The 17,740-nt window shown below is 43.9% G+C and overlaps 1 protein-coding gene across 7 annotated transcripts in view; it reads right to left on the bottom strand.

The window, feature by feature from the left end:
• FHL1 (four and a half LIM domains 1) overlaps positions 1–17,740 on the bottom strand; it is a 64,599-nt gene that overhangs the window by 3,831 nt on the left and 43,028 nt on the right. For 5 of the 7 annotated variants that reach the window (XM_040266225.1, XM_040266230.1, XM_040266231.1 and 2 more), the window contains exons 3-4: positions 522–703; positions 192–366 (exon numbers count right to left, since the gene is read on the bottom strand). In XM_040266225.1, the coding sequence (XP_040122159.1) occupies positions 192–366; positions 522–677 (331 nt within the window). In that variant the 5' untranslated portion in view covers positions 678–703. Of the gene's footprint in view, positions 1–191; positions 367–521; positions 704–7,932; positions 8,158–17,740 lie in introns of those variants that run through there. The other 2 variants (XM_040266229.1, XM_040266224.1) reach the window with 2 other exon arrangements.

The raw sequence follows: 17,740 nt of genomic DNA, 5'->3' as shown, positions 1-17,740 counted from the left end.
TGCCAGGTGTGTGCGTGTGTGCAAGCATATATGTGTACACATATATTCAGGTATATATATGCGTGCATATATACGCTGAACTCCAGCATCGGCTCCCCGCGGCTCCAGCCCCATCCCCACAAGCAACCCCTTGCCACGTCTGCCCTCAGGGCCTCCTCCCTGGCTGCCCCGGGGCCGAGTGTGGCTGGTACCTGCTACGATGGGCTTGAGGCAGCCCTTGCACTTGGGGTTGTCCTCCCGAGTGGTGCACTTGTTGCACAGGATCTTGTTGTCCTTGGCCACGAAGGTCTCACTGGCCAAGGGCTGGAGGCACTTGGAGCAGCGGAAGCAGGTGTCGTGCCAGTAGCGGTTCTTATAGTGCACCTCCTGGGAACCAAGCAGTAGCCGGGCATGGTAAGCAAGACCTCCCTCCCTCAAGACCACACAGTGCCCCTGCCCCCGGCCCAGAGCCCAAGCAGAAGGGCCAGGACCCCATCCACATCCCCCGGCCCTGCCCACCTGCCCCCCACAGCCGCCACTACCTTGGAGTCAGCGCCGATGGGCTTGCGGCACTCCACACAAGTGTTGGCGCAGAACTTGTCAAAGCACTTGAGGCAGCAGTGGTGGCCGTCCTTCTGCACGTACTTCTTCCCCTGCAGGTTGTCTCTGCAGTAGTGGCAGTTGAACTTCTCAGCCATGGTGCCTACTTTATAGCTGGAAGGACCTGTTGGGGGTGAACAGGAGGGACAAAGAGCCAAGGGTTAGGCTGGAGTGTGCCTGAGGGGCTCCAGGGAGGCCACCCCGGGACCCAGGCAACAGGCACCTCACCAAGACACCCGCAACAAAAGCATCCTGCCATGAGTCCCTGGCACTCTGAAGCGGGGGCGCGGTTGATGAGCAAGGGCAGGGCTGGGATGGGGCAGGCTGGAGAGGGGAGGCCGGTCTATACCAAAGGACACACTGCTCTGGGTCGAGGGAGGTGCCCAGACCCTCACTAGAGACCCAACCAGGAGCCCCATCACCCTCCCCAACTTTCTCAGCACAGAGAGTATCATCTGGAGGCCCTGCTCTCCTCCTAGCTGCAAAGTTCAGTTCATCTAAAGAAAAACTTACTGCTGACTCTGGACCATGCTAGGCATGGAAGCAATACTTAGTCATTTAGTTTAAATGTCTGCATTTATTTTAAACATGCCAGAGTACTTTTTAATCCCTACAAAAATCCTAAGAATTATGACAAGATACTTTACTAACTTTTGAAGCCCAAGCATTCAGGCAAAAGAGGACTTATTAAAATGGCATTCTCCATAGGTACCAGCCAGTCTTGCAATTGAAAACTATTTGTCACAGTGACGTTTGGTTTTGAGATGAGCCAAAATCAAATTCCCCTTCGTTAGAGCATCTGAAGATCAATATAGTTAATAAACTATATGATTTAGGACATTTGCTTTATTTAAAAAAAAATTGCAACTGTAAAGTATAATCTGGGCAAAAAAGACTTTTAAAAGATTTTAAGTTGATTATTCCAAGAACCCCTTCCACTTTGTTCCTATGAACAACTCCCCTTGCCCCCTCCCCACCCAAAGTCATAGCCCATAAAAAGCACTCTGAATCCTGCTACTTAAAAGGTAACAAATGTGAGTTTCTATTAGCTCCCAACTTTTGTAAGCATATGCTAATTTCTTCCTCTCTCCTTGAAAAAGAAATTTACATTGGTAAATAGACAATGATTACTTAATTTGCCCAGGAAACACAAAAACAGACACTATTTTCTCCAGCTACCCACAAACATGGTTACTGTGTGAGCGAACATCCCAGGACTAATTTAGAAAGAAAGGAGGGAAGAGGAACAAGCACTTGCCCGGTACTCACCGTAGCTCTTCCGCTAACTGAACAGCCCCGGACTCCCACTTTGGGTCTCATTCCCAGTTTTTTTTTTTTATACAAACACATGTCCATGTTGTTTGGATCCTGTTGCCACAGGCAACCAAACAGCAGAGTGAGCTAAGGAAACCACACCCTGTGTCTGAGCAGCGCCAGGGAAGGCAGTGAACTCTCACTCAGAACCAGCAGCCTCCAGACAAGGGCGGGTGCTCGCCTCCCCCGCCCACCCCGACCCCAGCAGTTCCAGCTCCCACAGACAGACCCTCCTCTCCAGACACCTGGCGACTGGAGACGAGGAGTAACATTCTTCTATGAAGACAGGGGCTTGGGACAGTTGTGTCACAGTTCAGAGATTTGAGACCCAAGAAAAGTTCTTACTGGTACTTTCCCCCCGAAAGAAAACTGGGGTGCCCCCCTACATAACTGGGTTAGAAAGGAAAAGCAGAGCCCCGATGAAACCAGGTCTATCTCCTTGAACTACACACTGCGTACTTCAGGGAGATTTTAAACTGTCTTCAGCCCCTGTGTACATGGGACAGAGTGCCTGTCACAAGGATAAAATGTTGACAATCACTCTCCTTAATTCATTCTTGTTGGCCTTTCACAAGCCACATAAAATCCTTGTCTTATTAGCTTTTCCATATTGAAATTGTACACTCAACAAAGATTTACTTTCTTGTTAAGAGCTTCATGGAGAAAGCAAATAAATCTCCAGTAACAGTAAGTGCCAGGAAATTAAATTATCAGTGGCTCCTAAATGCCATTTGGCAGGTAATCAGAATTTGTAAGATTACACGGCACTGGCTTCCTGTGTGGCTAGTAACCATGGCGGGTTTAGTCCTTCACAGACTATCTTCTTGGACCATATTTGAAGATCCCTCCTTCTCTCTTATCAAAGTCTATAGAAGTTTGCACCCAACTCATTTTAATATATCTCACTCTCTTTTGATATCATCCAAAATAGAAATGGATTCTAATATTTCTATCCCAGAGTACCATACACAGACCCACCTAAGGGCTGGGTCTATCTCGTGGTATTTCTGAGTCCTAGCTTTATGGTAAAAATACAGATATTCATGTCATACCAAAAAAGACTACCAGAAAACACAGTAAATTCTATGTAGAGGTTTTTGAGAGAAGGGAAAACCACTGTGGTCCACACTACCATTAAGATCTTAGCTGCCAAGCCCTTCCAAGCTTAAAACCACACACTTTCAAATAACTACTTTACCAATGCCAAGTTCTTCACTGGTTAATTTTCATAGTTCTGGAACATGACTAGCTCAGAGTTTTTAGGCACCCAATGAACTAATCCATAATCCATGGCTAAGCAATGAACACGGCAGAACAAGAGTATGTTGAAAACAGACTCTGCCAGTGAAACTGTTCACACCTACAGTACACGGTTGTAAACCAAGCAGAAGGAAAATTCAGTGAATCAACCCCTGGTTAATGGTACCACTAAGTTTCGAAAGTCCAACCACTTGGTGTTTTTGAATCCCCACTGTAGGCATTACTTTTTCTTCTTGTAGGATGAAAAGTCCAGGGTTATTTCATATGTCCCGTCACAGTATACTTAAACTCAGAGAGTTTGTATCCAGATGGAGTGACAGATTTCAAAGGGCATACCCTTTTAGAACAATTTCCACAGCTGACTCGAGCCTTTTTCATGTGTGTGGAAACACATTTGTCAAGATAAAATAGGCACTTCTAGGAATGCAAGCTTTATTGCCTAATAAGTAAACAGGCTGGAAATACTTGAAGCATGTTAACAATGTCGATGTCAAATTCACGAACTTTAGTACTTTTCTGCAATAAATCCAAATAAGTGGAACTTGGGCAACCTGAATGAGATTACCTTGTGTTTTTCTAACTTTATGATTATTTGGTCAAAAAGTATTTCAAACCTTCATGCAGAATACTTAGGTAGAAGCTGGGGTAATACATTCCTGCTGCAGAAATAGTTACCACAACAGAACTCTGCATAAAATATGGATAATGTGCACAAGAGCAAAATATTGTTACTACTTGTCATCAAATAGATTAACAACTCTTAAGAAAGTGGCTTATAAATGACAATGCTGAGACAGACAGAAGTTCCTAAAAGACAGCAAACACTCTGATCTGTGGGTTCCACCAAAATGATCCACCGTGAAGATCTGACTTCATGAGAGAAAATCTCTACACTTTCCTTTTTTCCCCTTTGCTAGAAATAAGAGACTAGAGGGAAAAAATGGTGAAGATGGCATTTTTATCTCCTCTTTAATCTTAGTGAATGACATCCACTTAGGCGTTTAGCTCTTAGGGAACAATTTTCTACCTCCTTATCAATTTCTAAGTTTGTGAAATACAAAACCTTTTAACCTTCCAAAATTTCCAGATCTCTCTGCCTTGGCCTGTTGCTGTTATCAGGAAAGGGCAGGTCATCAATCAAAAGATGAAACACTGGATACATAACATCAGAACGATCCTTTCCTTCAAGGTTGCCTGTCCAGAACACATGTCCAGAACATATGTGCCCCAGGGGAGATCTCTGACTAATCTCACTTCACAGTGTGGCCTTCACCCCTGTGTGCTAGTGAGGTTCCTCTGTCACAGGAACAATCGCAAGTGCACTAGCAGCCCTGGAGACCCGATCCAGGGCCCAGGCGACATGAGTCCCACAGTTTGTGCCTATGGATTGACAGGTGGAGGTGAGTTATCACTGTTCAGCTTTTAAAACCCCTTTTATTAAAAACATTTAATAACAAATATTTCTGTTTTAGAAAATCAAGGGACTGCTCATGGGACTCTAAGGTGCTGATGTCTAGGTGACAGTCCTTTATAGACTTAGCCACTTGGAATGTAGCTGGAAATGTGACTGGGTGATCAAATTTTAGTATTTATTCCAAGATGGTAGCCTGACTTTCTCGCTATGCCTGCTTCAAAAGACACATCATTTTTCACTTAATAAACAAGCTTCCTCTTTCAGAAAATTCCTGAACTATATCCAACATGATAAGAGGGCCCTATATAAACCTCAATATCTCAATAAAAAGTTTGGGCTTTCAATTTAATCATGTACACATACAAGAAATACAACATTACACAACATTTGTTTACTATAAACCTCTCATTAGAGAAGATACAATTTGTATTTAATAATCTTGTTTCTGTTTTATACATATTCTCTCAGGGATTTCTTGCTAATCTTCATTATCCCTCTCCTGCCCAAGTGGCTCACAATAAGAATATCTAAGGAAAAAGTGAATATTATGACTAGGTAGCATTTTTCTAACTATGTACTTTCCACGAGTGGCATAATATACAGTATAAACAATGAACAGCAACTGAAATGGGAAAAAAATGTAGGTTATTTCTGGTCTGTTAATTGCTATTTCCAGGACAGGACATTAGTCACTCCATGTATAAATGCTGGCTTCTAAAGAAAGGGTATACTGCTTTCCTGAGAACATTCAACAGAGCGAAGCCTCAGCTGATGAAAGGGAGGCTTATGCAGCAGCCACAGCTGCACACCCAGAGGTCCTACCCCATGCAGGGCGGGCTCCTGGGTCACCACTGAAAAATGGGCTCTCAGAGAATTTCACAGAAAATTAGAAAGTCATTTTTGCCCTACAAACAGACCACGTTCAGAAGGCTTCCAAAATGCCTGCAATTCCTCTTTTGGCTCATTGGTCACAGGTAACCCAGTTTTAGATGACACTTGGGATCAGGAGGGGGCTGTGTAGAGATGGTCCAATGAAACATTCCGTGCCCCTGAACTTTCCCTGGACAGATCCTCCCCCAGAACTGCTCTGTTCTGACACAGAGCTTTTCTGAACGTCGCACACAATATGTGCAGCACATTCTGCCTTTCACACCGGAGAGAAAGGCCCGCTGACCTGGCAGCCAACAGAACGTGTGTTTTCCGTTTCTCTAGTTGTGGCAAAGTAGCAGGCGGTTGTTTGGTAGTCATTCAAACTACAAAACATTCAGTTTCACCCTTGAACAAGGTTTCTGACTACCACCTTCCTGTGATTTCCGGAAGCCAGTTCACTGGGTCTTCACCCCCTTGCCCACTGTTCCCTTTATATTCCGGCCTGGAAAGGGAGCTACATGATTTCACTGCCCTCCCATCTGCCCCATCCACAACTTTAAAGGCCAAAGGGTAAGGAATGAAATCTGCAGAACTTTGCAAACGGTAAGTATTCAATACAAAAGGATCATCAGTTCTTGTCCTTGAAAGGTCCTCTCAGTATGTGGATGGTCCCTAAAAATGGATTATGATCCATCCAGTCATCAGAGCCTCTACTCTGTCCACACAAAGTCCTTTTCAGGGCACTATGGGGCTTCTTTCTGTGAGCACTTCTTTCTCAACTGCTTTCACGGACCTCTGAACCTAATGCAACAGAAGATGAGTTCTGATTAAAATAAACTAGTAAAATAGTTCCTGATTTAAAAAATCATCTAGACGGTGCCAGCAGTTTGTCTAGTCAGAGTCAGAGCCTTCAGATTTACATAAAAGTAATGTCAGGATTTGGTGCCATTTAAAAACCCAAGGTTGGGTGAAACATATTTATAAATGTGTCACCTTTGAAATATATTTCCCTATTCTGTCATTTAATTAGTAAATAAAACAGGGAGTTAACTCTACCAGTTAACACACATTCAAGGTCCACTGGAACAATTGCTACAGCTGACTAGTTTGTCTACACCCAAAGACAGTGTATGCTGGCCGATTACCACAATCTCAGGCGTGTGGTGCCATGTTTGTGAAGTGGCTCCTGGGGGTGGGGAGAAAAACAGACTGCTCTTGAACACTTGGGAACAAGGAAGACATTGCATACTGATTCCCTAAAGCAGTGCATTCCATTATAGTGTATTTGTTTTAAAATGCCAAACTGAAAGTGAAAGTGAAGTCACTCAGTCGTATCCGACTCTTTGTGACTCCATGGACTGTAGCCTATCAGGCTTCTCCATCCAAGGGATTTTCCAGGCAAGAGTGCTGGAGTGGGTTGCCATTTCCTTCTCCAGGGGATCTTCCCGAGCCAGGAATCGAACCCGGGTCTCCCACATTGCAGGCAGATGCTTTACTGTCTGAGCCACCAGGGAAGCATTCCATTATAGTGTATTTGTTTTAAAATACCAAAAGAGAAGTTTAAAAGTATTTCCATTGTTTAAATATTGACAGTCAATTATAAGTTTTCAAAAATGTTTTTTCCAAAAGACTGCCACTGGTAATTACTTTGCTCCTTAATCTGGAAGCTGGGAGATGGCACAAAGTGCCTGGTTGCTAAGAAAGGGAACTGTTACTTAGGCAGAAGGCAACAGAACCACAGTGACGTTCCTGGCTTTGCAGGAGAGAGAAGCAGCAGGCTAACTCCAGAAAACTGGGGTTTCTGGGGAAACTGGCCATCCTTCAGGCCTTTGGCTCTATCTCGGGAGTCTTGTCCATGGCCAAAGGGCTTTCTCAATGTCAGGAAAACTCTCACTGTAATGATAATGATGCTCCAGAGGTCTGAAGCTTTGACCCCTTTTCTGATGAGAACAGTTAATAATCTACGTGTCATATAAAAGTATCATAGCTGTTTCTTCGGGAAGACTCAAAACACAGCTCAGAAAAGGAGAAGGTATGGCTAAGTCAGTATGGACTTTCTTAGTTATAACTCTTCCTCCTTCCAGCTCTGTATCTGATTGATCTTTTCCAAATACTTTAAATTCGATTTATAGCACTGTCAAGATAAAGATTTGTATCTTATAAATAACAAAAAAAAATCCTAATAACAAAGAAAACCTCTTTCCTCACAGTCTCCTCCAGCTTCATAAGATGTCCTGGAAACTGTACGATATAGTAGTGTATTTATATATTAAAAAATAAACTACTCAAACTGATGATTTTACTTGAGTAAGAATAATCTTTTGTCTTGAAAACAGCAGTCGAAGAAGGCAAGGACAGAAAAGAGATAAGTTAGACATTTACTATTTAGACAAGACTAAAATAATTTCATTGAAAAGTATCTTTTAGACCAATGATGGATTCAGTGCCTGAATAAAACTGTGCTTGCTAGAAGATAAAGAATATGAAGTTTTTACCTGAGTGTCTATGGGAAGCCATGGCTCAGACACCGAGTTCCGGAGCAGCACCTACGCCAGTCTTCCCTTGAGCCCAGCTGATAAGGCTTCGGCTCAGTTGTGAACATACATTTAAGGGGAAGTGGCTAACACAAAAATAACCAAGAGCAGATGGCCCACCCCTCCCCAGAGATCACAACCTTAATCCCACTAGAAAATTCTTAACCATTTTAGGTGATCCAAGGGAGAAGAATAGGACCCAGTAAAAATACCAAACACTACATATAAATACCTGTGGGGCTACTCAGCATCCAAATTAGCTCCAGAGCCAGAGAGGCCACATAGAAAGTGATCCCTGTACCGGAATAAAATTTAGACTCAGCCCTGGCATACCTTAATGCTGAGCCACCCTCATTAATCCACTTTATATGCCTAAAGAGCTTGCACTTGGTCTTCTGGAGAGTTTTTGTGCTGTTAATGATAAAAGTAACTATAAGAGATAAACTTATGTTACCAGTGTAATTAAAAGGGATTAGACATGAAGAATACACAGATCAAGGGCATTATCTCTGCCCTCCTTGGTCTGCACCAGAGATAAGCAGAATGCTGAAGAGGGCAATTCTAGCCACGTATCTCCTTAGAGTCAGCGTGGGGCAGGAGGCAGCGGCATACACGCACATATACCTACTATGTACGCCAAGGAAGAGACACTGTCCTATAAACAAAATCTCTTGCTTTTCACTGCCAGGGAGAGTCAAAGTAGAAATAGGGACAAAAACATGGCGTCCTAACATGCTCTAATGGCTTCATGGGGCATCCGCTGGCTGGAGGCTGGTCACTGGGATGGAGCTCCAGGAGGACCTGAGGTCCTGAGGATGGTCTGTGAGTCGGTCCCCCACCTCTGTCCTGACCCTTCTCTGGCTTCACCCCTGCCCCCCTCAGCCTCACGCCCTCCAGACACACCGCACCTCAGGTCCCCACAGCCATTCCCTCAGCACAGAGCCTCTCATGGCTGCTCCTCTGCTCCCTTCAAGGCTTTGCTCCAAGGCACTTTTGCAGTGTCATCTTCTTTGGCCACCCTGTTTAAAAGAGCAACCATGCTCCCCACCCCACTCTCCCTACTCTCTTCCCCAATCTGCTCCCCATGAAAGCTCTGTGTTAAAAAACTGAATTTAAAGACGAGAAGCATTAATCAAGACACATATGAAACGGAGACACAGTCCCACCTGGATTCCTAAAAAGTGGCCTTGGCCACTGAAGTTTAAGAAAGGAGACAACCTTCACTCTGGGTCATGCCATGTCTCATCTAGTGCTTGTCACTGGTTTCACCCTATTCACGCATCCTCCCCTTCCTCCCCGCAGGCCCAGGGCCAGGGTCATGCTTTACTTGGCTTCCTGTTCCCGGATCCCACAGGTAAGCAATACATGCTTCATGATGAATGAACCAATGGGTTTCATGGTTCTTATGCTCTTCAAATGTTTAAAGAGAAGTTTTTCTAAAAGTTAGCAAAAACTATCAATAATTCCTAGTTGGCTGTCAAATGACATAACAATAAAGTCGCAAACAGTACAGGCAGATTTATTACACATTAGTGTCAAAAAAAAAAACAACAAAAAAAGCCTGGGGAAAGAGAGGAAGTGACATTGCCCTCCCGCCATGCCTCCACAGCCTCCTCCTTATCTCAGCTGATTGCATTCTGGCAGGGAGACTGGCCAGGTTGAACTATGCCGCACCCCTAATACAAACTCAAACTTTTCACTCAGAGGAAATGCTCTTATTTTATCGGATTATTAACCTTTACAAACGCTAAATTTTCAATTTTAGTGAGGTGTATTTTTAGGTAGAGCTAAGGTATTTTTAAATGTCTGTCTGGCCTGCTCTGAACAATAAGCTCAGAAGCCCAAGCACTGGGCCCCCAGGACCTAGGGCAAGAAGAGTAATTCCTTTATCCGCCTGATCCTTGTCAAAGGTGGCAACACAATACAGAGAGACCAAGAGCCATATAAAATAAGCAAATACACCTAAATCTCTTTTGCCTGAAACACAAGGAAAAACACAGAAGCAAGAGAACTGCTTTCTGACCATTCATTAATTAGTCAACTCCAACAAGCCAGAGTGAGCTGGGAACTCGAGCAATGACAACAGCATTTATGTTGCAGTTTACACCAAGGAGGTGAACTCTGCCTTCTTAAAAAATTCATGAGGTATAACCACCATCTGCTTTGACATCTGTCCCCACTGCCCATGTCCTCAAGTCACAAAGCTACAACTTTCACAAAACCAAAACAGAGAAGGCCTTTTGCTGGGTGAAAATCAGTTTCTCAGTAAGAAGAGCAGGTGGTTCAGTGGTTCAGAAACCTTGACAGTTACTCAGCGTCTGAGCCACCTTTGTTACATATTAACAGCATGATGTGTGCCAACATCCTTAACAATCACTGCACTGTTTACAAAGCACCTTTATGTACTGTTGGTGGAGCTGGTTGGTGTTTGATGAACAAATCTCTTTAGCGCCCGAAGGCCATGTTTCAGGCCTTTCAGCCTCTCCTGCTCCAGCAAACATCAGGATGATTGTTTGGTGAGTGTTGGACGTCACAACGTCTAAGTCTCCTCTCACAGGAGAACCCGAGAGCCATTTCAGAGGTTAGCTACACACTCCTGCCATCCAACCACTCTGCATTTACATCTAACCTACCTTTGGCTCCAGCTGTAGATAACACCACCCCATCCATTCATTGACTTTATAACACTTCCTGAACACATGTCTCACTGTGCAGTGCAAAATATTTTGTTGGTCACAAAGAATGAGAGACAGCCCTTCCTGTGCAGTGTACCAAGATCAACATACAGATGACTAGCAGGCCAGGCATGGCACGCTGAGTACGACAAGACAGATGGAAAAGTGGTATCAAGATTTATCACAGTCAGAGATCACATCGGGTTTGGGGGACTGAACAAGGCTAGATGGCTGTGATGACATGAGCCCTGGTCTCTGAAGAATGGGGGAGACTGCAGCGCACGGAGAAGGGGAGGGGGCATTCCAAGAAAGGGGACAGTGTGAGCAAAGGTATGAGAAGAGTGAGGCTCACTCCAGAGGCAGGACGCAGCCCAGAGTGGGCGGGAGCATATAGCCAAGGGAGCCATCGTACACACCGCCTCACTTCCTTGCTCACTCACTCCAGAAGCAGGAAGGGGCTCTGACAGGGAACGGTGGTTCTCCCCTGAGATGTCAGGAGGACAACCTGCATGAAAGCACCCTGGGCAGTGGGCATGGAGAGGAGAGCTGAAAGGGCCACTGTGGCACAGGACTGAAAGGATAGCTTAGGTGCACTGGATGGGGAGAGGCCACCACCCTTCTGAGGTCCTTCGTGATTCTGGGTGATCAGGGAATCGATGGGGCACTTGGGAGGCAGAGCCAGTGTGGGGAAGAGTGGCGCTTTATCTGGGGCTTTATAACAAGGTTCTTCTGAGATGTCAACAACTAAGCCCCTTTAATGGGATCCCACGTGTCAAGCTGAGAGAGAAATAGGGATGAGGGTAAGGTCAGGTGGAATCATGTTCATGGGGATTCTCACCCTGCAATCGAACCTCAGAATCTCTACCTCACAAACAACTCTGGGAGGATCAAACTTCCAAAGTTCAAAGGGGTGCAACCTAAGAGTCAAACATGGCGAATTCAGTGACCCAGTTGGCCCACATCTTGGGAGTTCCTCACTCACGGCTTGGCTTGTGGTGACCCTTCTCCCTTTACTGTAGTTTTCTTTTACTGAAGAGATTGGAAAACTTACTCAGGTTTAGTTACTTGGCCGTGAGTCCAGCCAGAGACAACAGGCTGATAACAACCTGAAATGGAGTATTTGTGAACCTATCACTACTTTCACCTTTTCTCTTCCATTCTTCTTCTCCCCATGCCTGCTACTAAGACATTAATACACTGCAAGTTTTAACTTTGTCAGGCTCCCCAGTCCCTCCGCCAACAATTTCCTGAGCGACTCCAACCACGAGATTAAGGCACCCAGTCATGCTCTGAGACATGGTGTGATTCAATGTTGCGCTCTCCAGAGTATTTCTTGTCCTATGTGCTCTTGCCAGAAAAAGGCCAGGACAACTTCTGCCATCTCATGTTCCTGTCAATCTTTAGGGTGAGAAGAGTACTTTTTCTTACTGACAAGCCAAATTTTGCAAAGTCACTGCTTCAGTGTCACAACCGGTCAAAGAATAAAACAAGGGGACCCCCAGAACCATACAAGGGGCAATTATATCAGGTAAGATCCAAATGAAAGTGAACCTGGAATTTTTCCTCCCCAAAGGGGAAGCTTCCACTCAAGAAAGGTGGCTACCAAAGGGGAAGATCTGTTACAAGTGAGATAAAATACATGGAACAGAATACCCTGGCACTAGCAGAGCACCTTGAAAATGTTCATTCACTCTTGTGAAGGCCTGTTCATTTCACAATTCACCAGGGCTCAGAAAATTTCCATCTAAGACTCACAGATCAAGCATTTCAACACGTGCCATGGCCTCTGCCATTTGATTTTTGAAAATGTCACTCCATGATTAGTAACAGTTTTAAATGTCTCCTGTCCCCAAAGTCTGCCCCTTCCCATACTGCTCCTACACTCTCACCAAGATGTAGGAACTAGCCTAACCACATCCTAGAGGTGTTTCTGTGGCCTTCTAACCAGAAATCACCATCAGGACAACAGTGAAGAAATGATTTTCAAAGTGAGCCACTATGATGATCTCAGATTTAAATATATATATTTGAAGTGTCACTTAAAAGAGGAAACAAAGAGGAAGTGAGAAAAATCAGAAAGAATTTTAGAAGGAAATATAGAATACAAACACAGAATCTTGATCAGAAGAAAACGAACACTTCATGAAACTGAGAGGCTCGTAAGGACAAATCTTTGTCATATTTTAGGTGTTAAAATTCTCTTCCAGTCTATTTCTACCAGCCACTTGTGATATATCTGTTTTAGTTCCATGTTGCCATGTGCCATGACTCAAAACACCAGTTCAATCATGCTAAGTCCTGGCATTTACCAAGCCCCCACCTGTTATGGACATTTCAAGCCTTTGATAGATGCTTGAGAGCTAAACATTCCATGAACCTAGCCTATAACTTAGCCAGCTGATGTAACAGGAAAGAACAGCAAATCAAATAAGCTTCCATCTCCTTACTCTTAATTCTGCTACTTGGGACCAGAGGTGTGATCATACCACCTTATGAGCCCTGTTTCAGGGTGTGATATCTTCACTAGTAGCATACAACCTGTCTTCAGGCATCAAAGGACTGGAATAACTACATCCTTTCATTCTGCATTGGTTCTTTCAACTCCCAAGAGGGGAAGCCCCACAATTCAGGGTAGAAGTTGCAAACACGAGTGGTTCTCTGGAGGTGGTCATGGTACCCAGAAGTGAGTGTGAGAGCACAGGGGCAGGACAGGCATCCAGCCATGATCTGGGCTTCACTCAGGAAGTTTAGAGTTTGTCAGGCAATAGGGCCAAATGGGGTTCTAGAAGACTGAAAGCCTCACTTGGCGGCCAGCACACAGGCAGGATGATGGTGACACAAGGTCCAGCCAACACAGCCCGAGGAGGAGTCCACAGCTAGAGGCGCAGAAGCCATCACAGGTTTACCTCAAACCTCAAACCTTCTTGTTAGTTTTCCAGTGGTATGTTAATCAAAGAATATGAATACAGACTGAATGTAAACAAGACCGGGTTGTCAGAGGTGGGAAAACCCAAACGAATGGTGATGGCGATCACTGTACTCAAGGACTCAGATGAAATGGTTCAGACCGCACCATAACTATTTTGGAAGGTTTCCACAAAAGAAAATCAAGTCTTAATTTTATATGAGATTGTTTGAGCAAGTAACATTGTTCTAAGACAAATAACATAGAATTTTCCCTGAGTTTAATATGGGGTTATGTTTTATCAAGTTTCAAAGGAATACAGCATAGTAGCTGAGAGCATGGGCTATGGAGCCAGAATGTCTAGAACTGACTCTTGCCTCCTCCACCACTTAGTGGTTGTATGTGAGCACGTATTAGTTAACTTCTCCATGGCTCTGCTCATCTTTAAAATGGAAATAAAAAGAGTACCTAACCTTAACAGGGCTGTCATGAAAAATGAAACAGTAAATACTGGCAACATTTAGAACAGTGGTTAGCACACAGCAAGCACAACCTATTTTTATTTATTCAATTTCACTCTAAAAATATGGATGTTCCAAGAAGCAGATTCCTGCAAAAGAGGAATGTATCTTCAATTCACAGGGGATATGTGCAAAAAAAGATAAGAGCTCAGGATCTTGGCCAAGAGCCCAGCGGCAAGGATTTTGGGCCTGAGAATGACTGGGGCCACCAAGAGCAATTCTGAAAGTCCTAGGAATTCAGAGAAATCAGTCTTTGGCAGCAGGACCATCCAGGGGGAGAATTGTCCCTCCCATATTTTCAAGGAGGTTTACAGATGGTAGAGACCTATGGAGATTGAAACTCTGCTCTTTTGATCCTCTAGTGAAAAGACAGGACCCACTAGATCTAGGTCCCCTGCTCAGTCTTGGGCTGGGGAAGCATCTTCCCCACGTCCCTGCTACATGTAAGGGCCTAGTGAGCCCAGTGGATGATCAGACCTTCCTACGTGATCAAAAAGGCCTTGCTTTGATGAGGCGAATTAATGAGGTATGCCCCCTGTGGCTCACACCTCTGATCTTCAGTTTGCCTATGAAGATGCACAAGAAGAGGCTGCCTGTACTCCAGGAACCACAGCTTAGTCTTGGATCACGTGAGTTCATTCAGAATGAATGCCAAGGACAAGCCACTTACAAGATGAGGTAAGGCTGCTTGTGGGGAGACTTCGCTTGAGTGAGCACACTCAGGCCGAAGGTCTCAGAAGTGGCAGAGCTGAGATTGTGCCTTGTCTAATCCATCCCTGAGCCAGGATACATTGTGGTCACCCTGCTGTGCCCAACCCAAGATGAGCTCAGGTGTAAGCACCTGGAGTGGGGAAGACTGACAGGAGACTGTTCTCTGACCAACCCATGGACAGGCTGATGCTGCGATGGCAATGGCCCAGCACCTATGAACACTTGGTGACTAGGGGAAGAGAGGTCACATTGTCAGGTCCACCAATCTCACCCCAGAGCCCCAGAGCTCAGCCCCTCCTATTAGGAAGGGCTTCTTAAACCCTGTGACTCAACATGACCTGGAGAACCCAAGGAAGTGGTGGCTCAGTGGCTCACTGGGGAGGCAGGCTAGGGGCAGGGGTTGCCCTTCTGAGGCTTCTTTGAAACCTCCCATCACTTTCTCTCTTAGTGGCAGGGAGTGGGGAATGCCTGCAGCCACCATTTCTCAATCCCATATAACTGAAAATCCTTTCTTTGGTATTAATTTTGCTTAAAATTCTATCAACCAGGACTTCATCTGGTTTAACAATGTTCCATGAGAAAACAGAAAGTTCACTGGTGGGTATTAGTGAAAGTAGCTAAGGATATGAAGGTTTTCAGTGTTATTAGCAATGCTATGTAAAATATTTTACAACAGAAAGATTTCTTTGGTGGAAACTTAAAGTTTCTTGTTTTATATGTTCACAGTGACTCAAAGTTTCCACGTTCATGACTTCACCAAGTTGTTTTTTATTTTCTGAGATACTATTTACGCAGCATAAAATTAAAGTGTACACTTCAGTGGGTTTTAGTATATTCATAAAGTGGTGCAACCATTACCCTTATCTAATTCTAGAACATTTTTATCACCCCCTATTCCCTCTCTTCCCAGCCCCTGGCAACCACTAATCTACTTTCTGTTTCTGGGGATTTGGCTATTTGGATATTTTAATATAAATGGAATCATACGATGTGTGATCAAAAATTCTGTGGCTGCTTTCTTTCACTTAGCATGTTTTCAAGGCTCATGCGTGTTGTAGATGTGTAAGTATTTCATTTCTTTTTATTGCTGAATGATACCCTATTGTCTGGATATCCTATAGCCTGTTTATTCATTCTTTCACCAGCTGATGGACATGAACTGCTTCTACTTTTTAGCTATTATGAATAATGCTGCTGTGAATGTTGTTTCTGCATGTGGATTTATTTTCTTTTTTAAATACATATTGAGACAAAAAGGTAGAATAGAGTATATAGTGAAAATTCTTTTTCCCTGCCTGTTCCAGACACCTATTCCTCTTTCTCCATCAGGAACCAATGATACTGGTGTCTTATGTTTCCTGAGATACTGGGCATATGAAACATAGACAGCCATGTACATTTTTTCTTTTAAAAAAACATAACAATGATACACTACACATACTCTTCTACATCTTACCTTTCCTATTCAATATATCTTTGAGTTTTCATGTTAGTACTTCAAGAGCCTCAACTTTTGTAACATGTATATGGTATTCAACTGTGAAGATGGACCACAATTTATAGTTCATTATGGATAGACATAGAAGTTATTTCAAGTCTATTATTACAAACACTGATGTAAGAGATATGCAAAGTTTAAAATGATGGGATGAATTAACTAAAAAAGTTGGTGAGTTTGATCACACTGCCTTTCTCTAATACCAAGGGTCAACTTGCATTAAAAAAAAAGCAGCATTGTGATTTACAAGAAAAGAGACAGAAAGGAAAAGGCTGAAGAGATCTCAAGTGGATCAGGCAGCACCCACCAAAGCTTACTGAAATGGCAGATTATTTTTGTTCAGGCAAAGAAGATGCCACTTGGAAATCCCATGCCAACCATATTAAGGTTACCCTCAGCTAATAAGCCACCCAGACAGGAAGTGGTTTTTGATTCCAAGTTGAGTGCTCTTTGCACCAAACCACAATGCTTGGCCAATGAGTTACAAGACAATAAACTGAGTCAAACACTTATCCTGACAACATACACATGTGCTCATCGTGGTGCAGTGCCACACTGTGAGGCACCGGGGACAACCGAGATGTGACCTCTCAAGACTGAGGAGGCGCTTAGTGTTCATCAACTCTTTAGGCAGAAAAGGTATAAAGTATATATGGTATTTGACTTTCACAGGTTCACATTCTCTTCTTTATCTACTGAACAAAATAAAAGGTGGCCTCTCAGATGGGAAGAAGCTGGACTGGAGCCAGCTGAGCTGGGCACAGGGCCTCCTAGGCCAGCGGACGGGCACAGGAGCCCATGCTCAGCACTGAGCCAGAGCCGGTGTGGCTGAGTCACACAGCTGACCTTCACCTTGCCCGCCCGGAAGGCAACACCGCACACCTTCCTTATGGAAACCTGTCAGGGATTTTCCAGTTCTGCATCAGAGCTTTAAATGGACCCTGTGAGTGTTCCTTCTGTAAAGCAGAAGAGCAACTTAGTGTCTATCATCTCAAAAGTCAGTCTTTTCTGAAATGGGCACTTGCTTTTTTAAAGTTCACATAACTAACAGAAGCCAGGCAACTTGCGCTCTGTCACTGACTTACCAACTTAAGATTGTTCCTCCCTGGACAAAGAAGAAGAATAAATCTCCCTCCCACTCCCACTCCAATCTCACAGTGAACATTTACAAAATTAACTCTTTGGGTTTCAGGAAAAGGGGTTAATGCTCATAAATTAGCATAATATATGCAACTGGTTAAAACATACGTCTACCAGTGATTTTTGTTAGATGTTAAAATAGGGATCCTCAGTCACGGTGTTGTGGCAGGTCAGTGTAGAGGGCCAGGAGTATATTAAAAATCACGAAAACAAACTAATTTTAATTCTCTTCAAGCTGTCTACTCATTTAAGGTCATAAATAAATGCTAAAATATGCTATATAAATGACTACACTGGACAAGGGAGTGTACAGAGAAAA

This window comes from Oryx dammah, unplaced genomic scaffold (genome assembly GCF_014754425.2).
Source record: "Oryx dammah isolate SB20612 unplaced genomic scaffold, SCBI_Odam_1.1 HiC_scaffold_23, whole genome shotgun sequence".
Classification (NCBI taxonomy): Eukaryota; Metazoa; Chordata; class Mammalia; order Artiodactyla; family Bovidae; genus Oryx; species Oryx dammah.
This window is presented reverse-complemented; position numbering and strand designations above follow the sequence as displayed.